Here is a 26,656-nt window from a genome sequence, read left to right on the forward strand (position 1 = left end):
ATTTGATTATGAGTCATTTAGGTATATTTCATTTTGCTTACATATGAATACTACTAATACTGTAAATTATAAAGGGCAGAATTGGTAACTCGTCTACTCATAAGCTAAACTACTCATTAAAAGAATCGTCTTGTACCTTTTTTTCTGAGAATCTGGAACAGATTTGATTTACTACAAAAAATTACATTCAGTGGCAATAGGCATCACCCTGTGAAAATCAATATTTATACTGAGCTCTAGGATGAATGTGCAGACTGCGGAAATCTCTCTTTTTATTTTCCCCTTGAAATCGGCAAACGACCAACACTTTGACCACAATATGATGCAATCATCCTAATTACAACAATAAACAAGCAAGGCATCAGAGGAAATGTAAAAGAAATCAGTTAAGGGGGAAATAAAAATGTAAATATACATAACGATTTTTAAATTAAAGTATTATTGTATTATTATTTCCTGCCAAAGTAGCCATGAGAATTTTAATGATTACAGCAAACATACATTAAGTCATACAAAACTGAATATAATTTAAGAATGAGTTCGCAGTAAATGAGTCATCATGATTTTGGTTGTATCTGAATCCCCAGCTAGAGCAGAAAGGGATGACAGCGCTGGATGAAGACTACGAGTGGAGGCTACACATCGTCTGTTGAAGCAAACAACACACAGAAGACCAAAAAGGGCAAGATTAGAAAACAAATACAATTTATGAATTATACGATTCAATCAACATTTGACGTCTTACCAGGGGAAATCCTCCTTGAATTCAGTGAACTTGTTACGGACCATGAATGTGGCTAGAGCATCAGCTACCTGCAAAACGGCATATTATAGTTCAGAAGAAACCAAATCAGTAAAAGACTACAGCAGAAACGAATATGTCCATGTTTTTAATGACTGTGACCCTATGATACAAACAGACGTACTTTTTCCGGGGCATCTTCATGAACAGCATGGCCACATTGTGGCAGAACCTGCATCTGAAACTTTCCTGTAATAATAATCAAAAAAGACATGAAGGACCTTCTGGCCACAGCAACGTGACTTGCCTGAAGAACAGAAATATCAATGCCTTACCTTGCATTTGCCCAATGGTAAGATCTTTATCAAGCCTGTCAATACCTGTTGGAAACACATTATTACACATTTAAGTCCCCATGTAATCAAGATTGACAATTCTTAATTTTTTATAGAATATTGCAGTATTTTTTAATAAAATTATTTATCCGTGTACATTATTTTTTTTTATTTCATATGCCATCCTAATCTTAAATCAAATAACTTCCTCTCCCTCTTGCAGCAACATCTCTTCTCTGATGATGCGTTCACTGGCATGAGGGTGGGGCAACCTGTCACTCACATGACATCACAGCATTACAAACCATCAAATCAATTCCAAACGAACAAAATTAAGTCCCGCCATACATTTTTTCTTGTTCAAGACGCTGTTTTACTAGGATATACGTCACAATAGGGAAGAAAAGACTATCGCAACTTCTTTTAAGAGTTCTAAAATACACGTCTGAGCCTTACCAGCCAGCAAGAGGAGTTTTGGCACAGAGCAGCTGAGAAAGAGAGAAGACAATCCTTTAAACCAGCCCTCCCAGTACTTTTCTGTCTTTGAGAGTTCAATACGCCATGTGTACAGGCATTCTTTCTTTATCTGCCAAATGGAAAAATCATCAATCAATCATTTGTACATAAAATAATGCGATGTTTGATGTTCATTGTGAGACGTAATTGTAAATAAATGCACAATGAAGTAAGGGATAATGTACATTACCGTTCAAAAGTTTTGGGTCTGTAAGATTTTTTGAAAAAAGTCTCTTATGCACACCAAAACTGCATTTATTTGATCATAAATACAGTGAAACAGTAATATTGTGAAATATTATTACAATTTAAAATTATATAAATATACATTTCGAATGTAATTTATTCATGTGAAGGCAAAGCAGAATTTTCAGCATCATTACTCCAGTCTTTAGTGTCACATGATCCTTCAGAAATCATCCTAATATGCGGATTTGGTGCTCAGATTACATTTCTATTGTTATTATCAATATTAAAATCAGTTGTGCGGTTTGTGGAAACCGTGATATTTCCAGGATTATTTGATGAACAGCAAGTTCAAAAGAACAGCATCTATTTTGAAATGGAAATCTTTTGCAGTATTATAAATGTCTTTATTGTAGTTTTTGATCAATTTAATGCATGCTTGCTGAATAAAAGTATTAATTAAAAATAAAAATAATAAGCCCTGACAGGGTGATAAGATCAGAATTGAAACATTTATTACCTCTTGGTCATCCTCTTTCTTCCTTTTATGGTTGGATTCACCTCCTTCATCTTCCTCTTCTTCTTCAATAATGTCTTCACTGGTGCTCTTGGAAACCCCTGGACTACTCAATGGCTCCTCGCATCTAAACATACAAACACATCTGATCACAACAATATATACAATAGCTAAATATTTCAACAAATTTACAACAATTCCTGGTGCTAGTTAAAGGGATAATAAAAATGATTCTGTCATCATTTACTCACACTCAAGTTTTTCCAAACCTGTATGAGTTTCTTTCCTCTGCTGAACACAAAATAAGATATTTTAAAGAATGTTTGTAACTTGAGAGATAGTAAATGGTGACAGAATTTTCATTTTTAAGGGAACCCATGCTAGGGAAGACTTACTTTTTCACCTGTCCAACCATGGACACTCGTGCAGACTCAATATTTCTGATCTGACCACTTTTCACACTGGTAATAAAAAAAAAACACAGTTACCAGTTGGGATATATGAGGCATAGTGACCTCGATCATGTTTAGCAAACTAAAATAACTGTATTCTAAATAAACTTGCATTTCTCAAAAGCATTGTGAGCCAAGTAGATCGTAGTAAAAACCATTGGTGGAATGGTTCTATGATCTACTCAGGCTTATGATGCTTTTGGGAAATGCAGATCAGACCATTTACATTTTAGGCCTGGCTTTCAATTATACTGTAATGTTAAATGGCTTAATTACTAATTCTATCCCCAGAAAATGGAAATAAAATCCATGTAATAGAGGCATCAATATCAGTGACCTTCAAATCATTGTACTTATTAAAAAATGCCTTTAAACAAATAATTAAAATATTCAAAACACTGTCTTTATATTGTTTTCAAATTATTTTGGAGATTCTTTTGCGAAAATGACAAATTTGAATGTTTGGTGCGATTAATTACAGAAATCTGTGCAATTAATTGATTGACAGCCCTAGATTTTTTATATATTCCAGCACTAGGTATTATTTTTAACAATATACTCAAAACTGAGTACCTCCATTCGATTGCGTTCTCCACAGATTTAAACGTTTTTGGTCGACCTCTAAGAAAGTTTTGCATGCTGTTCAAGGCATCCATTGCTGTACCTGAAGAATGAAAAAACTAGCAATAATGCATACATAAATATAACACACAGTCACAAATAATCAAACTGTATTGAAATCGATGACAAAACATACAGTGGTTTCATAATGATTTTTGCGAATACATCAATAACTGCAACTCTGAGATGTCACAAGAGCGTTTTTAAAAAAAAAATTATGTATGCACTTAGAAATATTTTACTTTTTCTCTTGTCATGAACTGTTTTTGCTTGTGTGGATTATAAAACAAGGTAAAATAGGTATGAGGGGTGAAAACTTACCTTCCACTACATCAATAACACAAAGGCCAAGCAGTGACGGGACATGATTGGATGCAGCCGTGTGAACTGCTATCGCTCCACCCATGCTGTGACCAATAATCATGATCGGAGGAGGGTTTTCACCATAAAGTGCCTCCACCACTTTTCCAATATCCCTGAGAGAAAGTAACATTTCTAAAGAGTATGTTTACACAACAACGATGTACTAAAAACAGAAAAGTTTTTCCTTTGCAATTACAGGCCAGTAGTTGGCGATGCCACTATGTAAAGAAACACTGCGCGCCTATAGCCTTAACATGCAATACACATGCGCATGATGTCACCGTTTTCACAAATTCCCATTTTTGTAGTTTACACAGATACGATAACGGTATCATCATGTTTTATGTTTGCGTTTTCAGGCCCCCAAACCACCGTTGTCGTGTACATTTTTTCCGTTTTTAGGCCCATTTATGCGGCCCCTAAATGTCGTAAAAATGTCCTTTGTACAGACATTGAAAGAAGAGAAATGAGCACATTCTTACTTGGCCATTGTTTCAGCAGAGAGGTCGTCAGGGTTCTTTACTTTAGAATCACCTAGATTTTAGGAGAAAATGTGGCATTTGAAAACAGGTCGATTAAATCATATATTTTGTGTTAATTGTATGTATGTTATTGACCTATGTGATTTTAAAATCAAAAGTCAATGGTTTGTTATCAGCTAAATAACTAAAACAAGTACGTTTTCCAAGAGTAATAAGAGTTTGAAATCCCGTACCATGTCCTCTGAGGTCCATAGCTGCAACCCTGCAGTTAATCCTACTGCATATAACAGACTGTAAATACAAACATCAGATTTCATTTATAATATTAGCAATTATTTGAATTAAATATTTTTGTGTAATGTGCCAAAAAAAAAATCCAGGATTCTAAGATGAATAGAAAATTCGGAACAAATATAAAAGTATTTACTAGGTACCAACAGGCCTAATTGTCCATGTATGTATATTTATTTATAAGTAAGTAAATATACATATCTATAAACACACTACTGTTACATGTGCTGTATATTAGAGCACAGAACAGAGCGCCCTTTTTCCACATCTGTCTCTTTATGATGTATCATAAAAACACAGACCTAAAAGTGACGTAGTGAGGTACGGCTTTGTGAGATGTAAGAAACTCACAGTGAACACAGCCCAGGACAGTGCAGAGTGACCTCCTCCATGAAGGAGCAACAGGACAGGACCATCAGAGCCGCTGCTGTAAATTCTGAATGTGTACAGAGGAGTTAAGGAATGTTTTACTGAATAGAATGTATTGTATTACATGAGGTACATAAAGGGCAATATTTCAACATTTTCCAAGAGTCCCCTCAACAATTAAGCAAAGGATATGTCTTTGCTGTTGTCATTTTCCACCTCCACATCCTCCATGGTTTCGAAGTACTGACTCCAGGGCAGAGGAGTAAAATCTCGTTTTCTTCCTGGTCTGCATAGAGAGAGGGGAGAACAAAATACAGTCAGTGGCATCCATGTGTTCTTGTGGATAGTTCTTATATCCTTGTGGGGGTCAAAGAAACCTAGTTGTCACTGGTTAAATGACTGACCAAATGGATATAGAGGTCAAGGTGTGAAGATGAACATGATTCAGAAGACACGCCAGCTAGTGATGGGAATTCTCATGATGTCTCATTTAAGCAAATTGGTTCTTTTGAAGTCTTTCGCACCATTAGCCTACATAATGATAAGCTGCCATTTAAAGCCAGTATGAAACAGAGGATTTCATTGATTTGATTGTATATCCATGTGAAATGACTTCTCGAACAAGAAAAAATGTATGGCGGGAATTGATTGGATCTTTGTGGTTTGCTATTGCTGTGATGTTATGTGAGTGACAGGTTGTCCCACCCTCACGCTAGTAAACACCTCATCAAAGAAGAGAAGATATGACGTTGCAAGAGGGAGGGGAAGTTATTTTGATTAAATATTACGAAAGCATTTGAATTAAAAAAATGTATGATGTGCACTGATAAATCATTTATAATAAATATTCCAATATTCCATACAAAAAAAAATAAATAAATAATAGGAAATGTTAATTTTGATTTCATGGTGACCAACTCTGTTTTGTAAGTGGTTTGAAAAAGGATCATACACTCCTGGGCAAAAAAATGGGCTAAAAAAAAGCTTTTAATTGTCCTAAAATTAAACTAAATTTAACCAAATGCACAAAAAAAAACATGGTTGTGTAAGAAAAACATTAAAAACAGAATAAAGTTTTGGGAGAATATTTGAAGTTGTGTGTGGAGTGATGAATCACATTGTAGGCCTAACACAAGTTGCACTGTGATGCTCTTCTAAAATCTGCTGAGAAATATAATAATAAATGCATCTGTAGCACAGGGAAGCATGGACGAAGAGTTTCATTGTGTGGGGAGACTTTTTAGTTGTTGCTGGTATATGTGAGCTACTTCACTGTGAAAAGTCATTAAATGTTTTGGAGTACAGGAGATTATTGCAGAAAGGTTTGCTTCCCACAATTGAAAAGATGTTATCTAAAGAGGAATGATCAGATGTTATTTACTGCAAAGACAACCAAGAAGTGGCATCAGGCTCATGTTTTGGCCTGATCAGAATCAGATTTGAACCCTATAGAGAATATTTGGTCTCACTTTATACACAAATTAACTGGGAGACTTTTTTCCAACAACTCATGAACTGTTTGAAGCCATTAAACACTTTATCTACAGTGTTTGTGCAATTCTTCCTAATTTCCAGAACAGTGATTTGTGATTAAAATGGTTGGTATTGGACCATTAAAAGTCCAATAAAGATGCCTTTTTTGGCTGGGCATTTTTTTTAAACCCACGAGTGTACAATCACGTAGTAAATTAATTTCTACTACATTTATTTTGTATCATCTGTAGAAACTTTCTTATCGCCCTCTCATTTGATATATAATATACGTATGTTCGAAACAGTCGGTTGATGCGTTGTTGTTGATTTGAGAACCGCTTGAGCCGATTAAATCACGTTCAATAGCTTTATTGAAACATTTAGTCATCATCGCTAAACATTGAGTCGTGATCGCGGTAACGTTAGCTAACTAGATGAGACACAGAACGCTAAAGTGACCGCAGACAGTTTACCAGAGAAGCAAAATCTAATCGTTTATGGATTTTGGACTTGCTTTTTATTACGTGCGACAAATATTGAAACAGTTAACGTTAGACACATAAAAGCAATAGATCCCGAGAACAGTTATGACTCGTCGTGACAGCTATCAGCTATCACCGATAAGTGTTGTTAAAACACCTTGTAACGTTATGTACCGATGTGCATATGATTGTAATGAATGATATGATGAAGTGTAAACTCACCCCATTCTTATTTTAGATCCAGACTGCAAACCTGCCATTGGGGGTTTGGAGGCTAGCAAATTCAATTGCAACTGTTTCTCCATGGTGCGAGGAAAACAAAACCCTTTGAGCACGTAAAGTGTCTAGCCCTCTTTGCACCATACGATCCTCTTCTATAAACAGTACAGATGTACAATTTACACATTAACGATAAATCAGACTAGCTCAGCAGACAGGTACAGAATTCTATGTTCATACAAGTAGTCTCCGCCCACCAGTATTTTGCCCAGAGTGCATTATGGGAAATGTAGTCATGCAATTGGTTCTTAACGCGAACTCTGAAGCCAAGGTGCATGGAAAGAACTACAACTAACAGAAAACCAGTTTTGGTTCCTTTGCACGTAAACTACCCTGAAAAATATGACGTAATGCAATACAAAGGATGATGGATTGATCATCATCAGTCCCCCTCAGTAGTCCCTTGTAATTTACTGTTTTCTAAATATTGATCGTTTATCGATTTCTGCAATTTTTCTGAAAGCCTCGACTACTATATCTTTAATGTAACATCTACTTTCCGGTGTAGCCATTATTTTCACTAAAATAAATATTATTAATTGATGTTTTTTTACCCCTGTATTTACCCCAAATTTTCATATTCCTGAACAGATAAAACAATAAATTATTATTTCTTGTTAGATATATCTCTCTCACTCTATATATATATATGTATTAGTATTTATATATTTTATAATCTTAATCATAAGTTTAATGTATTATTATGCATTCTTTTTTTGTCTATTTTTAAATCTTGTCTTTGTTAATCCTAAACCTAAAAGCACTGGATTGTACATGCATTTGTTGAATATTGCATACGTTTTGTAATATATGGAAAGAAAATGCAAATTCAAATGCAATCAAAAGTGATTTGGATCAAGCATTATGAAAACTGAAAGATTTGTGTTAAGTTTTTTGACTTTGAAATCAGCATTTATGATTAAACAGCAGCAGTCGCAATAATAATAATAATGATTGTGTTAAATATTTTCATTGGAGTGCATAAGAGAGATGACAAAAAAAGAGATTTGATATTTTTCTCCTTAATTGCTTTAATAGATGATTATCACTCTCATTAACAGAAGTTTATTGTCAGGGCAGGATCACTGGTATTTGGTGAAATAAAATAAAATAAATAATATCAACGAAGCACCATAATATGGATAAAAGGCATGAATCTAAGTGGCCTACATTCAGTAAAAACTTCTTTCTTAAGAAATGCAAAAACACTAAGCAGGGAAACCTACTTTGGACCTAGTTTGTGCTAATCATAAAAAAATGAAACATTCACAGTTCAGAAAAAAGAAAAAGAAAATTGCCGAAACAAGGACTTTTTTCCCTTTTAAGACATATTTAGGGGCTTCAATAGACTATTTGGTGAAATCCCAGAATGTAACGCTGCCAATTAACTCCCTGTGAGGCATCTTAAATCAAATCACACTCAAGCCACCAGTTACAAAAGGATGCAAAAAATTCAAACACAGAGGTCAACAAAAAGAAAACAAATATGGAGCTACAGTAAAACACAAAGAGCATTGTCAAATCTGAATCATAAGAGTAAATCCTCAAAGGCAGGAGTCAGAAATGTGTCTGGATGCTTCGCCACCCTCCAGGCTTCAGTATCATCAGCAGTGTCACTCACACACCTCGCACCACAGCGCTCCCTGGAGGGCCCCACGCAAACAACATCAAACCAACGCTGGCAAACAGACAAAAACAACCATCTCGGTCAAATTTCAAACACAAAAATGCAAATAGCCATGTCAAAAATAAGAGGAAGGCTGTTAATTTTTGGACGTGAAGGGAGAGTAGAAACAGAAACAGTGCTTGGAGAGATATGTGCACGTCTCTCCTCAGTGCATCAGAGGTGAGGGAGAAGTCTTCACATTCCGGCAGGACTTTCGAGGAGAGAGTGGAGGAAGAGACATTACTTCTTCCAGATGGTGTAAAACACCCATCTGAGTAAGCATGTTAAGGAACTGACCATTCATGTGAGGGCAGCTATGAGTGTTTCCTTGTCAATAATGCCAAATTTCAGTAGACAACAGAAAAGTATGGTAAAAAAAAACATTACTTGAATATAAAATAAATAAATAAATAATGTTATAATAAACACACACACACACACACACACAAACAAACAAACAAACAAACATACATACGTACTAAGGGTGTGAATCTTCACTTGTCTCACGATTCAATTCATTTACGATTATCAGGTCAACGATTTGATTCAATATCACGATGTGCTGCTTCCTCAATTTTCAATATTACTCCACATGGCTACATTTTCGTCAATGAATACAAGCAGTCAGATATACGAACTCCCTGAATGTAGCAAACATCGAACAAAACTTAAGTCTGAAAATAGCACACAACAGGAGCATTTACAACTAATAAACACTAGTATATACTAAAAGCGCATAAAACAGTCAAGTAGTGTACTTAAGTTACAACTCTCACACGCACTCGCTCACACATACTCACATGCTGTAAATGTTAAAATAGTGTGTACGTTTTTTCTCTCGCTTTTGTTTGTGTCCGCATCGTGGAAACGATTAATTTCAACACCACTAATACAATAAATATACACACACACACACACACACACACACACACAAATATATGACTGTTTACATACACTTAAGACATAACCTACTATGTTTTCTAAGATACTCACCAAATTGGGCATGTTGGCATATTTTTTATGTGAATTTGTCAGTTACCCCATTGTAAAAGTAAAATACATTTAAATTGTGTATGTGTGTGTGAATGTATATATATATATGTATGTATGTGTGTGTGAATGTATATATATATATATATATATATATATATATATATATAGGGTTGTGGAGTAACGGAATACATGTAACGGCGTTATATGTAATCAGGATACATAAATCCAGTAACTGTAATTCGTTACAGTTACGCCAAAAAAAGTAGTAATCAGATTATAGTTGCTTTTTGAAAAAAGGGGGGATACTTTCAGGATTACAATGGTTTCATTTAAAACTAAATAAATCTGTATTTTGGCATAATACCACTATATTAAGCGTTGCTTGATTAATGACTCACGAGTCGCGTGTGCCACCCGCTGGTGCATGCGCAAAATAACAGCTCTCTACAATATCCTCAAACACAGATTGAATCACTGCTGCTAGAAACGATGCTACCCACGGGTAAAAATGCTTTCATTTCTTGGAAATTAGGAGAGTAGCTTTTTTAGTAACTAAAATGTCCTTTCATAATCTCTTCTCAGTCTCACTTAACACGATGTTCGCTGCTAGGTAACGTAGGGGAACTCCCACTGCAAACGGCCCAAGTTCAGTCAGGCAAATTAAGAAAGATCACGGCTTTAGTCAACATGTAGGCCTATTTTAAAATAAACTAATATGTAGATTGTGTAGAATTTTTAAATGATGTGTTTTTATTATTTCCTTGTAGTCTACATGTTAGTTAAAAATAAAACAAAATAATCTGTAATATGTACTGTGGCCACTAGATGTCTGTATAGCCCTTTAAATAGATATATTCTCTATTTTCCTGTTGAAGAAACATTTCCATTGTCTAAACATTCTTTATTATATTTGCTTGAAAAAAATCCATGCCGTTGCCACTAGATGTATGTATAGTCCTTTACATTAATATTTATTCAGGGCTGTGAAATTCTTAATAAATAAAAGTTGTTGTTTTTTAAAATAATATCTGTCCTTAAAGTAATATCTGTCCCAAAAGTAATCAGTTACATTACTTTCAAATTGTGGTACTTGGATTACGTTACTGAATACTTTTTTTATGAAGTCATTTGTAACTGTAACGGAATACATTTTTAAAGTAACCCTCCCAAGCCTGTATATATATATTTATATTTATATATATATTTATTTTATTTTTTTCCTGAGGGACTGACCAGGTAATTTAAAAAGGATACAGCTCCATATATGAGGGAACACACACCACCTCTTTGGAAAAGTCCACTTTGCACGAAAGTCTCCCCAAAAGCTTTTCATATTCACTGAGTGCATCAGTCAGATTCGCACAATTACCCTGCAGGCAGAAAATTACATAACATTAAAGGATTGAAAAACAGCAAAAATTCACAGCAATTTTAACTACATGCCCCCCTCACCTGCGTGAAATACTTTCCACTAGGCCGCAAAACTCTAATAGAGAGGTCCAGGATGAGTCTCAGAAATTCCCATGTCGAATCTATAGAACAATACAAATCAAATTGATTTAATATTTGTAAAAATTGTCAGACTCAGACAGAAGTGTAGCCGCATATAAACTAACCCTCCTCAGGTGCAGTGGAAATAGGAACAGCTGTCAAATCATTAATGACGTAATCAAACGTCCTCCCTTGCTCTGCAAACTTTTTAAGTACAGGAACACAGTCTTGAACCAAAATCTGAAACAAAAAATGAGAGATTAGAAAAAAAAAATTACAAGTAATTTTCATAGTGGGATATATACATTCATTGTTAGCCATAAAAAAAACAGGCAGTTGCCCAGAGTTTGGGTAATTTCCTTCAACTAACTACATTGCCCTTGTTTCAAAAGCAGGAAAGGGAACTCATCGTAATTTCAAGCACAACAATATGTTTAGCAACTGATAAACGGTTTCGGAGAGAGAGACAAAACGGAACAAACGAACGAGAATGTGTAATACAGCCTAACATACACTACCATCAAAAGTTTTTAAAATTAAGTAATAGCTTTATTCAGCAGGGATAAACAAGTGACAGTAGAGACATTTATGATTTCTATTTTAAATAAATGCTGTTCTTTTGAACTTTCTATTCATCAGAAAATTCGGACAAAAATGTATGACGGCTTCCATAAAAATTTCAAGCAGATTTTTTTTTCTACATTAAAATAAAATGTTTTTTTGAGCAGCAAATCAGCATGTTAGAATGATTTCTGAAGGGTCATGTGACACTGAAGACTGGAGTAATGATGCTGAAAATTCTACTTTGGAATAAATTACATTTAAAAATAAATTCATATAGAAAACTGTATTTTAAATGTGAATGTTTTGATCAAATAAATGCATCCTTGGTGAGCGTAAGAGACTTCTTTCAAAACATTTCAAACAATCTTAAGACACCCACACACTACAAGATAATCGGGCCAATTTTGGGCCTGATTATCCCCTTCCAACAATCCCAGGTAACCTCTGGATTATCCTGAAGGTTCTAAAGATTATTTTACCAGATTTTCCTGTGGTGTAAGGTGTGTTAAGAGTGACTGAATCTGCTTGGAAGAACACCGGGGGCCACAACAATGTAAAATATCCAACATGTATGACAGGTTGTCTACAGATATAAACAAGTTAAATTTAAGACTTTTTAAGACCTTTTTAATGCCACTTTGAATGAAATTTAAGACCAAACCTGTGATGGAAATACACATTATATTAAAAACGCATATGTAATATTTAATGTTTAACCTAAGTAAATTTAATATTAACTACTTGTTTATTGAACTAAAATCAAATGTAACATTTGGAATCGTGAGAATATTCAGCAAAATAGCTCCCATCATGTTATGTTAGTTTACTTAACTAGGCTATATCAAATGTTATAAATAAAAAAACATGTTTTTATGTTATGCTCATTTGTTTTGATTTCTCACTATAAAATCTCTCACAGAGACAGGCAGCACAAGTCTCAACATCGCTACCAGAAATACATTATCATTATCAATCGCTGTTTATGTAATAAAATCAGAATCATTCTCGCGATTCGATGCTTCACTGGTTATTTGACTGGAGAAATGTTAGCGGTTATGTGACCAGAAATATTTAAGACCCATCGAATCTGAATTTAAGACATTTTAATACTTTTTAAGGCCTTTTATGAGGAAAAGTTTACCTAAGACGTTTTAAGACTTTTTAAGGACCCGCGGCCACCCTGGTATGATTTATGGTCAGGAATGCAGGCGGTTGAGTGGGAGGAACCACGAGGACAAACGCGCACGTACTCTGTAGATTGTCACATGGAACGGAAAGATACCCAAACAAAAAGAACCCTGATAAAATCTTTTAGTGTGACTTGACTGGTTTAAATAAGAGCTTTAACTGATAAAATATCACAAAGTCAATCCTTACCTCATAACAATCTCCCTTCAAGTTATCTAAAACATTCCCACACGTCTTCCTCATGTGTTTACGGCATCCATCAATCACCAGCTCGTCAATGTAAATACTTCATTAAGGAAAGTACAGATCTAAAATCAGTTAGAGAGCTACAAAGAACGGAGTAGTTTTCCATTTAACTGCAGTCAAGTGTTAGCATAAAGGATATCTCAACCATGGTGATCATCTTTGGTTTGAGCTTCACCGCCTCATGGAGAATTCCACCATCTCCTCCTCCCAGAATAAGGACCTCCTTTCCAGCATAGTGCTCTTTGCCGCTGCCCATAATGGCCTGAGTGTAGGGCAGATCACTTTCTGCCAGATCTGACATTTGATCACACTAAATTAACACACACTCATACGAAACAACAATTCAAAAACTTCTCATGTATTTGAAACTAACAAATAAACAAAGCCCTTTCAACTTACTGACATCCCCGTTAAGAATAAGCATATTGCCAAACTGCTGCGAATGCAGGATTTTGATGTTCTGGTAGGCAGATTCCTTCTCGTACACGACTTCATCAATGTCGTACTCCATCAGCCTGCCGTCAGCCGTGGGCCAGTATCGGTCCACATCACTGCCTCGAATCAGAGCAGGGAGTCTGACAGGACACATTCAGATCAGAAAAACGTTCCGCAATACACACGTTTAGAATGACATGAGGGTTAGTTAACAATGAGGGAAGCTTATGGCAATTGATTCAGGAAGAAAATAATGCTAGTTTCACCTCTTGATCCTTTGGATATTTCCATCCAGGAGAGCCTTTAATTTCTTCTCCAGTGCATTCAGTAGCTACAGAGAAAACATGGTCTTAATTATGACCTTCTGAATCAGGGAAGTAAACACATTCTAGAAAGGTTGAATCACCCTCGCCTACTGGTTGATCTGTGGTCAGCATGCCGTACTGTTCAGAAATGTTGTTTTGTTTTTTTAAAGAAATGAACGCTTAAGTTCAGCAGGGATGCATTAAAACTGATCAAAAGTGACAGTTAAGTAATTTATAATGTTACAAAAGATTTTTTTTTTCAAATAAATGCTGTTCTCTTGAACATTTATCAAAAGTTTCACAAATGTGCACCAAATCAGCATATCAGAATACCAAACACAAACATTTGACCGGTAGCGTATAAATATAGACTTCAGAGTGTTGAGGAAAATGGGATTAAACGTTTTTAAGCAGTTATTCAAGTGACAAAGAACGACTCCATCCTTATAATCAGATAGCCCAGTTTTAAAAGTAAAAGTATGGCAACTGTAAACATAAAGCTGACATCTTCAAATATTTGTTTTATCGTTTTACATGCCACAAGTGAATTTAGGCATAATGTCCAGTATGGAAAATGGATATTCATTTTGAGATTTGCTAAAGATTACATTTAAAAGTGTTTTTAGATTCTACGCGTTTTAAAGATTAACTCTAATATCCATATGGTACTAGTTAGATTTCATATATACCATATGGTAGTTAGTTAGAGGTCGACCGGTAGTGGTTTTTTACCAATAACGATAAGTAAAGTGAAGTGACGGTATCGTATCTTTCATTTTTTAATCCCTGCTTGCAGTGAGTAGTGAACACACACACACTGCAAACCGTGGACACACACACACCCAATACAAAAGGGCAGCCATTTTTGCTGTTAGAAACATTGTTTATGCTGTTTGGTTTCCTGACTTTTATCAGAATATCTTCTTTTGTGTTCAACAGAAGAAAGAAATTCATACAGGTTTGAAACAACTTGAGGGTGAGTAAATGATGACAGAATTTTCATTTTTGGGTGAACTATCCCTTTAATATTACAATATTAACTTATCAATTTGCTTTCTCACATCACTAGCTTTAAATATGCAACTTTTCTTTGCAAACAAATGCATAAAAATGACTAGCTGGATATAAACTAATGCAAACAGATAGTAACAATCATGATATTAAACATTTGGGTCAGACTTTTGTGTTTTTGTCACATTGTTTTAACCGCTTGAGGTACTACTGTTAGAGTCCTCTCAGCCTCAATGACAAACATACTGCTGTTCTTTCTCTACTAATGCAGCATCTAGTCAACAAATCAAATACTTCATAATGATATAAAAACATGTAGTGTACTGTATTCATACTGTTTTGTTGTCTCTGTTTTAAATCTGCATCTGAAGTGTCCTGCTCTGTGCAGCGCACAGCCTCATGTGTCAAAACAAACTCCACGAGGCATCAGAGATAGTTTTTATTTCGCTTTTAGAGGCCGCTCTTGCACTGTATAATGACAGCGGACCCTTCTCAGCCGCTCCAGCAACAGACACAACCTAGAAAAACTATCGGTATGGATTTTTTCGAATAACCGATTGTTCCAGCAATCAGTCATCTGTGGCGATTAATTGGCAAAACCGATCAATCGGTCGACCTCTGGTTCTAGTATCTCTATCACCTACATTCTGTTAACTCACATTGTCCACTTGCACTACATCATCCCCTTCAAGACACTGCAGGTCAAAGGTCACCAGACCATGGGAGTGCATTCGTAAGATGGCAAACCTGATACAAAGAAAATACAGAAGCACAATTAAAACCTCAAAACTGCAGTCAAAAACTATATTAAAAAAAACGATGCGGCGCTCAGGCCAGATTCATCCCAGCTTAAGCCTAAACAAAGCCCCAACAGCTGTGTTTACAGCAAGCCACACACAAAACAGGAAGTGAGTGCCAAAGCCTTTAGATCAGATTTACAAAGCCACTAAAATGACCCTGCGCTCTACTAAATGCGGTCCTTTGTTGCACAGAGGATGCACTTAACTGACCAATCAATGGTCATCCTAAAGAGTGTCTGAACACTGCAGCACACCTGGTGTTTTCAGTGGGGCGTTTGTGTTTTCAGTCATCATTATTGTCAGTTAGGTTCAACATTATGCTTAGCTGTTACAGAGAAAAAATGAAAACACTCCATGGAATGGCCCTTAGGAAAGGAAACTTCCTCAAATACAGCAGCGAAATTGCCATAATGAGAGCGTGATTATATCATCACCCATTCTTCAAATTCCGGCCCTTCCCTTCAGTTTAACAACACCTGTTGAAGAGTTTTTCTTATAAAGAGGGATGGGTACCGAAACCACGATGTTAAACGTGCCCCGGAGCTGAATTATAAAAGACCACAGTATCGATAAGCTCCAAACCTAGACAAGCAAATTATACTAAAGGTCATATCTAACCAATAAAATACACAAAAATGTCAAAATGACTGGCTTTAACGTCTTAAATGGGCGTAAATAATTGGGAGAAAATATGATGTGTATTATTAGATCTTAAAGTGGCAGCAGTCTAATAAACCTGCTGACTACTACGGCATTAATGTGAATCAAACAACAAAAGACAAAGAGAAAATAACTCACAGCTCTTGAATGAATAACTTTAGCTTTAATAAACTATCAATTTATACAGTGAAAACTGTGCAGTGTTATTTTAGATTTGATTATTAGATTTATTTTGCAGGTCACATTACTTACCTCAACAGTAATGTTAGTAGACCTTCCTGAAATGAAAGCACTTTTTATTTCTGTGCATCTTTGTTTTATTGTATATTTATTGTATTTATTTGACTATTTGTTTGTACTTTGTTTCTCTGTTCTTGTTCTTATTTTATGTTATGTATATAAAACACAAAAAAAATGCCTGCACACTGGCCCATTTACTAGGGGTGCAACAGATCGCAGTTGATCCATGATCCGTACCAACCAGGTCCAACGTTTCGGCACGCATGGGATTCGCCGATTAATTGCCAAGTTTATCATTTGCTCGTGTTTAATCATGACAATTTACACATTCGATCGGTTTTAATCCATTTAAGCGCAAGAAGAGGCGCGCTTGAACGTACACAGACACCTAAAATTGTTAAAATACCCATCTCGACAAGTATTCTCATACACAGTGGGTTATGTATCAAGTGAACAAACAGTTGAGAGAGAAATCGGATATATATCATTATATTTGATTTGATGATTAAGTCTTAAAGTGACAGCAGCCTATAAACATTAGTCACAGCAAAACACTTCTTTAACAAAGAGGAATCTATATTTAATTTATTCAGTGAACAGTGTTATATACAGTGTTATATCTATACAGATTTAAACTGTTATTTTACATTTAATGATTGCCTTTCTTTACCTGAATTCACTACAGTTAGACCTTACTTTATTCGTAACTTTGTTGTATTGTATTTATCTATGCTTAAAATTTTGTGTAGTTGTTCTTATTTTATTACTGACTGTACAATTTTCTTTAATGATGTTTAATTATTAAAAGCTAGATTTTTGTTGTGATCCGATCTGTGACTCAAAAAACGTAATATGATCCGAACCGTGAGTTTTGTGAGCCGTTGCACCACTACCATTTACAGACAGATGTTTTATATTCGTTTCGTTAAAAAATGCTGTTTCTTTTGCTATAGATATTTATTTTACCTTTCAGAATATGAAGCAATCTTAATTATGTTCTTAATTTGATTTTTTTACATAAAAAATATAACAAAAAGAACTGATAACAATACAGTCAAAGTACCAAAATCGATAAGTAATCGGTAAGAGTAGTAGCAATACCGTTAAAACCTTAACGATACCCATCCCTAGTTGTGAAAGACTGGTGTTCTACTAAAGACATTTGAGGCAAAGATGCTCACCTGCCATTCTTGCCGACGAAGGTTGCCAGATATCCTTGTCCCTCCGAGTCGTGGACATTCTCTGTCATTTCCTGCTCTTGAAATATAGACTGCAGGCCACGCACAGTCGCAGAGACATCAGCTAAACAGACAGAGGGAAAACCGAACGATTACTTCATCCTCCACCTCAAAAGCCCCTAAAGAAAATCTTCTTACTAAAGATGACTGACCCTAAAAGCCAATTTTATTGCACACGGATCAACTCATTTGCACATTTAATGATGTTTCTGAAACTACTTAAAGGGATAGTTCACCCGAAAATGAAAATTCTGTCATCATTAACACCTGCATTTTTACATTCAATGGAAGTCAATGGTATGTGTTTTGGTTAACACCATTCATCAAAATATCTTATTTTATGTGTCCACAGAAGAAAGAAATGAATACAGGTTTAGAACAACATGAGGGTAAATAAATGATGACAGAATTTTTATATTTTCTTTCTTTTTGAGTGAGCTATCCCTTTAAGGACTGATAACTTTGGTCACTATTCACTTGCATCACATCTTTTCTCATACACAGAAATAAATGGTGACTGAGACTGTCATTCTGAACATCTCCCTTTGTTTTCCACATGAAAAAAAAGTCTAGTTAGTTTTGAACAGCATGAGAGCAAATAAATACTTTTTTAATGTTTTTGTGTGCACTTTCCCTTTAAAACTCACTAATCACAAATAAGTTGCAAGAGGGTCCAAGTGTGGATATCTGCAGGTTGGAGTAATGGGCGTGATGAAAGGTTGGGTCGTGCCTAAAGGTATGGGCCGTGGAGAAAGGTCATCATCATTGATCACGAAAGCTGTCTGACCTGTCTCCACGCCCCATTCCTTTAGGCACAACCCAACCTTTCATCATGGGGTATGGGTTAGTTTTTATTGTAGACATTCACCTTTCAGCACACCCATTAATCTGACCTGCAGCTATCCCGGTCTCAGAGGGTCTGCATCTGTCCATTACACAGAATTCATTTAATTCAGGGATTCAAATTTCTCTTGAATAATTTTTGACCTAGTAATGCAATATCTGTACAAAACAAGCCAATCCAGAGCCTATTTATTCATATCCTTTCTACGGTTTATAAAGTAGGATGAATTGCAACATATCGATCTGTAATAATAATAATGCACCTTCACCTGTCACACTGCTCGAAGGAGTTAGCCTACGGCATGTTTGTGTGTAATATCGAAGCTGTATGATCTCTGTGTTGTATGCAAGAATGGAAAACTCATCTTATCGGCTTGCGATATTATTAGCCAGGCAGATAGAAGGAACTGCCATAGGAGATGAAGGACTTCCAGAGCATGTCAACATACAAATAAAAAAACATTAAACGTTCATGTCAGATGAACGAGACTACATAGAGGGTTTACACGCTGTATATACAAAATATTAGGTAACATATAATTGGAAACATTTGTTTTAGTATGCACTGCGGCTGGCTCGCCTGCTAGTGCACATATATATATATATATATATAGGCCTATATATGTGCACATGTAACGTTAAGCTCTATTCAAACGCAAACGCCAGCTTCGGAGGAAAACCGACATTAGCCTCTGCTAACGCTGCTATGCTACCCCCCTAGAAGGTCATTTCAGAGCAAACGTCAGGAGGATATGCACAACAATAGAAGTTTTCGCTCGACAGCAATGACATGCATCCCGCGGTCGTCTCAGCAATGCAGAAGTGGGACTGCAGCCTCACTGCGATTCTAAAGACACTAAATCGCTTTCAGCGCAGTTGCGAGGAGGCCCGTTTGTCTGCAGTGAAACACGAGTCCCCTCTTCTCTTCCACTCGCCCCCTCAATACGTTTCACTGAAATTTACCTGGCGCACGGAGCTTGAAGTCGAGGGTGTAATGTAGCACTGCCATGATGGGGTAAAGCCGTCTGCCATGCCTGGATGAGGCAGCCGGTGGTGAATCGGTGGAGAGTCTGTGGTGACAGAAGGAGAGAACGAGCACGCCGGAGGGAGGGAGGTGTGTTGTGTGCACCGCGCTCTGTCTGTCTGTCTGTCTCTCTCTCTCTCTGCAGTCGAGCTCGGAAGTGGGTGAGTGGGTGGGTATGGTGGTGCTGGGGAGTTTGATTCATCTCAGCGAATCGAATCTTTTGAATCAGTTTCTCAGAGATTTTGTTCACTAAGTTTAACCATTTTTAACAAAAAAAAAAAAAACAACTAATTTTGTTACTAAAAATATACACGGCAAACGCAGTTCACTTAAAGTTCCCACTTGGTTTTGGGACCCGAATAATGTTCTGGCCAACGTTCTCTTTTGTAACTAAGCCTTCTTAGTTAAAACGTTGCATGGATTTGTTTTTCGACAACCTAACGACAACCTGCACAGAATAATGGTTATTTTTTGTTTAGTCTTTCTAGAAACCAAATTTGTTAGCTTATGTTGTACATTAAATTAAATTGTACAAATTCATAGACCTATGCATAATCTAATATACCTCTTACATCTTGCAACAACAAAAAAATATCTGTAAAATAATGTTTACATCAATCAGCCTACCATTTTCATTAATAGAGATGTCTTAACTTTAGCCTACACTTTATGGAAATTAAATAATAATTAAAAAATCTTTAGTGGTAACAATTTAACAAAATATGTAATTAAGATACATTTTATTTAATGTAAATATATTTTCCAAATTCTTTAACTAATAATTCGTCCTGTGGCCCTTTCTGCAGATTATCTATCATTTTTCATTTATTTTGCTGGCAAAGAAATGACATCAATAACCCTTGTTTTTTATTTTATTTTGTAGGCTAGCCTACTGTTTTGTATTCAATTTATTTGCAAACAATTTGGGAACACAAATTATTTATCATGCCATAACTGAAAATGAAACAGACGGAACGAACATCTAAATCCGTGCATGGAAGGGCACACAAACGATTCGTTGAATTAAAAGATTCGTTCAATAACATCGATTCGTGGAAGACTGGCCCCGTGGCATCAGAAACCGATTTTACACATGTAGGGCGTGGACTCACTGCTGCACATAAATTATATACTCCAGGGTGCAGCTTTAGACTATAAGTTACATTTTTTAGTTATTTTCAAGTGATAGTAAGTGATAGATGTAATAGTATAGATGACTTGTTAAGTGTCCTCCTCATACACTTTCAAGCAATAGCATGTTCATACGTTCAGCATGAACTTGAAATGTTTATGATAAACAGAAATTCTTGCACAATCAGAGCATTGAGCATTTCGGAACAACTAAGTGAATGACCATTTGCTTACCTTATACTGTGACAGTAGCATGGAACAGTATCAGATGGTAATACGATGATATTTTGACGCACCATGACTGAATGATTACAATATTAAAGTACGGTTTTTAAGGAACTTCATGGTATTTCAGAAAATAGCATTATTATGGTGCATGTGTAAAAACATAGTCCTATATGCAGTGCTGGGGTTAAAGTAGCCTATTACAATAATATTACTTTTCTCAAGTAGCCTAAACAGTAAAGTCATACATTACTTTTAAATTGCAAGTTACTTTGTTTTCCTATGTATAGATGGACACCTTATCTGTCATGTTGAGAGAAATCAGGAGTAAGTGCAGATGGTTAAACATGATGGTTATTGTAGTTTTAGACTAAGAGTGAGCAATTTACTTATCTCACTATTGCACAAAATCAGATTCAGTATACCTCAAATGCAAACCTGAAAACCTGCAATAATTAAATGTTAAATAACACAAATATAAGTTATGTATTTATCACTTAAGTAACCAATGTATTTGCTGCTGACCTTCAATGATCCAATTCAACGATAATAAGCAAAAGTAATCTAAGATAAACGTTTATTTTTTAATTGCTGAAGTAAGAGAGTTGAACTTTCTTCTCCTGCATCTGATTCTTCTGGAATCCAGAATGTCAGCATAGCTGAAATGTGTGTTTGAGCTGCACCCTCTGTACAGGCATCAATCTGCATATCCTTCAGCCTGAGGCTTATTCCTTTCACTTTTGGTGCGAAAGGGCCAATACATTTATCAAAAATAGAACTTTTGGTGAATTAAGTAATGCAAAAGTAACGCAACACATTCATTTTTATAAAAAGTAACTAACGCAATTAGTTACTTTTTTAGGGAGTTACACAATATTGTACCATATGTGACGCTGGACCAAAAAACCAGTCACAAGGATCAAGAGTCAATTTGAAATTGAGATTTCATCATATGAAGGCTGAATAAATAAGCTTTCTATTGATGTGTAGTTTGTTAGGATAGGACAATATTTGGCGTAGATACAACTATTTGAAAATAAATCTGGAATCTTTAAAGTTGTCCATTTATGTTCCCAATTTTGCTGCATCCATTCACAAATATATATTTTTTAAATACGTTTACGGTAGGAAATTTACTAAATATCTTCATGGAACATGATCTTTACTTAATATCCTAATGATTTTTGGCATGAAAGGAGAATCGATAATTTTGACCCATACAATGTATTATCGGCTATTGCAAATATAGTACCCGTGCGACATCTGACTGGTTTTGTGGTCCACATTCACATATTACTTTTAAAAGTAACTTTCCCCAACACTGGTACCATGGTAATTCTGCTAGAGCATGAAACTGCACTCCTCTCACTAGATATGTTTAGCTCTGGTTTTCTGTTTGTGTCATCCAAAGGGAGACAGTGCTCAGATTTTAATGAAAGCCTCTCTCTCCTAAATTGAGTCCTTATACCATTTCCCTCATAATGTTGGCTTTATTCCAAGCATTTAATTGCCAACTGAACTAAATCGAGTAGCACGTTTGTGGGCATGTGCATTGAATGCCTATAGGCAGTGTTTAAATATAGGTTAATGTAAGTACAGCCCAGCTTTCATCAACAGGATATCAGCAGTGATATTACACAAATCCCAAATATCATGAAATATTTTAGAAATAAAATAACTGAATCCACTGAACTGTCCTGATGGCCCAACCCTCCAAATATATAACCATAAAAAATAAATCAAAATGTTCACACATGGGATGCCATACAAGTCACAATGGAACTTAAACTAATGTCAAAACATCAAACAATTTATTGATAAAATTACTTTTTTGGAGATACTGGAACACTGGTGCTTTCACATGAAAGTTTCATTTTGTTAAAGATATTTCAGGAACACATTAAAAGGATTTACACTTGTTATCTTCAGATAACACATAGTTCAGCATACAAAACAATGTACAAACATCTCAATAAATATCATGCTTACAAAAATAGACAGTGTCAAACTAATTAATCGTTTTAGTTCAACATTATTGCAAGAATCTTGCTGCTATAGGGTGCAAACGGTCAGAATATTACAACATACATTATTTACATCAAACCTAGGCTTTCAACACACACACACCCGCACACAGACACGCAATCATGACATCCTGGCAATTCTCTTACAGTCACAGTAACATTTACCGTTGAAAAATGTTAGTTTCAGTGAAGCTGGAATTAACACTCTCAGTTAAGACACATCACAGACATTAAATCTATTAACCAGACAATGGCCATGCAAATCAGATTCAGAACAAAATAATTTCTATATCAGTAGTTTTATTCATTCCCTGTGTTTTTTCTTTCAGTTATGAGAGACTATAGGGTAGAGTTCATTGGAAGTGCAGTTATCTGGCTCCAAATGGAGGCCAAAGTCATTATTACAAATACAAATAATTCAAAAAGAAAAAGAACAGTACATACAAAATAATTGCAATATTAGCATGTTCAATAAAAGAGCAAAAAAAAAGTGAGTGCAATGAGAGGAAATTCATGAACGCTGTAACAGAGTAAAAGAATGAAAAATATTCCTTAAGAAAGATGTAAATGTTTGATAAAAGCGACTGAGATGAACCCTCCAGAGAAAGAGAATGGATCTTTTTTTTTTAGCAGATATGGCTGGGATGACCGGTGCTGTTTCCCTGCTGCGTTCTCTGGCTACACATCCCGATGGATGATCTTAGTTTCTGCCTCTTGAAGAGGGATGTCCTGTCAAAGCAAGACACAGCGATTAATCTTGCGTATTAAATTATGCAACACACGTCTGTGATCACAAGACAAAACAAAGGGAAAAAAAATTCAAATCTGAAAGCATGAAGACATTTGATGTGCAAGTTGATGTGGTGCAAATATCCAAAAGTTATGAAATATAAATATCCCTGGTAAAAATAAAAATAAATTTAGTGCATTTAAGTTAACTTTGCCAAGCAGAAGCATCATGGCATCTTCCACAAAAAAAGTCTTTGTTCAGTTAAATTGTGTTTCACCCACTGAATATCACTTGCCTTAAACTGTATATTATGTAATCATCAATGCACATGCAACTCGAAAAATAAAACGATTTTGTTTCCTGTGTGAAATTTTTTTTCCCAAAGTCAAGTTCAGATTTCCACTACTGTTCAAAAGTTTGGGGTCAGTAAGATTTCTGTTCAAAGAAACTGATATGTTTATTCAGCAAGGATGCATTAAATTGCTCGAAAGTGATAGTGAAGACATTTATAGTGTTACAAAAGACTTTTATCTCAAATAAATGCTTTTCTTTTTAACTTTCTATTCATCAAAGAATCCTGAAAAAATGCATGGTTTTCACAAACATATTAAGCCGCAGAGCTGCTTCAACAAAATATTAAGAAATGTTTCTTGAGCAGCAAATCAGCATAATTATTAGAATGGTTTCTGAAGGATAATGTGACACTGAATCTTGGAGTAATGATGCTGAAAAATCAGCTTTGCATCACAGAAATAAATTACATTTTAAATTCTTATAATATTTCACAATATTACTGTTTTTACTGTATTTTTAATCACGTAAATTCAGCTTTAGTGCATAAGAGACTTTGAAATTTTTTAATTTAAATAAATAAAAAAACAATAGTGACCCCAAACTTTTGAATGGTATATGTTAGTTTGGAATTTGAATTTGGGATTTTAAAAACGGTATTCCACATCTTACACTTATGCTATGAACTATGTTTTTAAAATGTGCTTTTTTTGTGTGGTCATGTTGCTCAGGGAAAGCAGTAAACCAGGACCGCAACCGGTGTCCCCTGAAAGCTGTACCTTGAATGAGTTTTGAAGGATCCGCAGGCGGTGCAGCTTCTCATTGAGTAACGGATCATTGCAGCGACGGACGAATGATCGCTTGTACTCTAATCGAGAAGAGGACCTGTGCTCATTGACAGGTGATAGACTAGTCCTCTCAAGAGCCCTGTACAAATCCCCCAACGAGTCAGCCTGGTGCCTGCGCTCCCGATCTGAACCTACAGAGGGCAGTGAAGAGTTACTCGCAATGACCGTAAATATCACCACAACTGCAATGTATACAAATGTAATGCACAAGTATATAGTTTTGAATACCAGTAATGGTTACTTTAGAAATCATCATAAAGCATTTAAATACAGAAATATGGTACTACATGCATGTTAGTATAGGTCAGGATTAAAATCCAACACACAATGTTACACAAGGGATTCTCAGCTCTGAAAACATTTGTTATAGTACACACCAATAGAATTCGATGTGGTGTGTTTTATTGTAATGATCACATTAGCTGTTATACACTGACTATTAGGGATCTCAGGGTGGAAGAAAGAGAACAAATGGCCCTGAAGCCATATTCCTCTGCTTCCATTCTGAGGAGACATTAACACGGACTGAAGGGACTCCTCCTCGTGTGCTGTGAGGCACAGTATAGTTCTGAGAAACATGAATGTGCAGAACAGAAAGGAGGGATGAAAAAGGATAGACAGGGATGAGAGCTGTCACGTTGTATTAGTACGACTGCACCTAATATGAGGCTATTGGAGGTCTTAAGGGAGATGTGCATTCAGCTGAGTTTTGCAGCTACAGTGCATCTGAATCAAGCAGCAATATGTTCATCATTATAGGCTACAATGGAAATAATTGGAGAGTTGCAGCAAAATGCAGCGTCCCCTCAATGATATTTTGCACAAAAAAAATCAACTCAATCATACCCACCTAATAAAACAATGCAACGGTGAATACAGTTATTGTCGGTTTGCTATTAAGCCATTCTCAAAACCACAGAATTGCAAGATTATGATTCTTATTGTGATTGTAATGCCTTCTAGTATATTACAATCAATATTATTTTTCTAAATATCTATAAAAAATCAATAAAAAAACTATAAGACAGCTCAAAACAAAGATGAAAATAATGTCTCTCTCTCTCTCTCTCTCTCACACACACACACACGCACAAATAAAATGCCAAAAATAACAATAATACTATGATATAAAAATAATAAGATATACAGTGCTCAGCGTAAATGAGTACACCCCCTTTGAAAAGTGACATTTTAAACAATCTCAATGAACACAAAAACTATTTCCAAAATGAGGACAAGACTAAGTTTAATATAACATCCGTTCAACTTATAACATGAAAGTAAGGTTAATGATATAACTTAAAATACATATTTTTCAGTTTAACTCAAATTAGGGTGATTCAAAAATGATTACACACCATAACAAGTAGACTAAATCTAGTACTTTGTATGGCCTTTATGATTTTTAATGACACCAAGTCTTCTAGGCGTGGAATGAACAAGTTGGCGACATTTTGCAACAACTTGTCTTCAGAATTCCCCATAGGTGTTCGACTGGGTTCAGTTTGGCTTTCTACTTCTTTAGATAACTGCAGTGAACTTGCATACCGATTTTCTTCGACCCTTCTCATCAGAAGACGCTTCTGTCGAGGTGT

At 35.5% G+C, this 26,656-nt stretch overlaps 3 protein-coding genes across 6 annotated transcripts in view; all 3 read right to left on the minus strand.

Annotated features, from left to right (window-relative positions):
* Positions 1-255: 255 nt before the first annotated feature.
* On the minus strand, positions 256-7,318 carry ppme1 (protein phosphatase methylesterase 1). The gene is made up of 14 exons (XM_077233211.1): positions 7,052-7,318; positions 5,067-5,160; positions 4,857-4,949; positions 4,448-4,505; positions 4,215-4,266; positions 3,691-3,845; positions 3,322-3,412; positions 2,692-2,757; positions 2,300-2,423; positions 1,534-1,663; positions 1,078-1,122; positions 927-991; positions 746-813; positions 256-646 (listed from the first exon to the last, which is right to left on the minus strand). Coding segments are annotated over exons 1-14 (1,125 nt in total). The 5' UTR covers positions 7,135-7,318; the 3' UTR covers positions 256-645.
* An 803-nt stretch (positions 7,319-8,121) lies between these two features.
* Positions 8,122-21,244, minus strand: sms (spermine synthase). The gene is made up of 11 exons (XM_077233213.1): positions 19,752-21,244; positions 17,889-18,009; positions 15,667-15,754; positions 13,958-14,022; positions 13,656-13,831; positions 13,396-13,550; positions 13,200-13,289; positions 11,384-11,498; positions 11,220-11,299; positions 11,022-11,137; positions 8,122-9,045 (listed from the first exon to the last, which is right to left on the minus strand). The coding sequence occupies exons 1-11, from the start codon at positions 19,795-19,797 to the stop codon at positions 9,015-9,017; spliced, it is 1,083 nt and encodes a 360-aa protein (XP_077089328.1). The 5' UTR covers positions 19,798-21,244; the 3' UTR covers positions 8,122-9,014.
* Positions 21,245-22,957: 1,713 nt separating this feature from the next.
* The window catches only part of cnksr2b (connector enhancer of kinase suppressor of Ras 2b), a 39,711-nt gene continuing 36,012 nt past the window's right edge, over positions 22,958-26,656 (minus strand). For all 4 annotated transcript variants that reach the window (XM_077233215.1, XM_077233214.1, XM_077233217.1 and 1 more), the window contains 2 exons: positions 24,993-25,192; positions 22,958-23,921 (listed from right to left, as the gene is read on the minus strand). In XM_077233215.1, coding sequence (XP_077089330.1) covers positions 23,871-23,921; positions 24,993-25,192 — 251 coding nt within the window. In that variant the 3' untranslated portion in view covers positions 22,958-23,870. The remainder of the gene's footprint in view (positions 23,922-24,992; positions 25,193-26,656) is intronic.

Source organism: Siphateles boraxobius, unplaced genomic scaffold (assembly GCF_051911475.1).
Source record: "Siphateles boraxobius isolate OS27281-9 unplaced genomic scaffold, OSU_SipBor_1 18, whole genome shotgun sequence".
NCBI classification, from domain to species: Eukaryota; Metazoa; Chordata; class Actinopteri; order Cypriniformes; family Leuciscidae; genus Siphateles; species Siphateles boraxobius.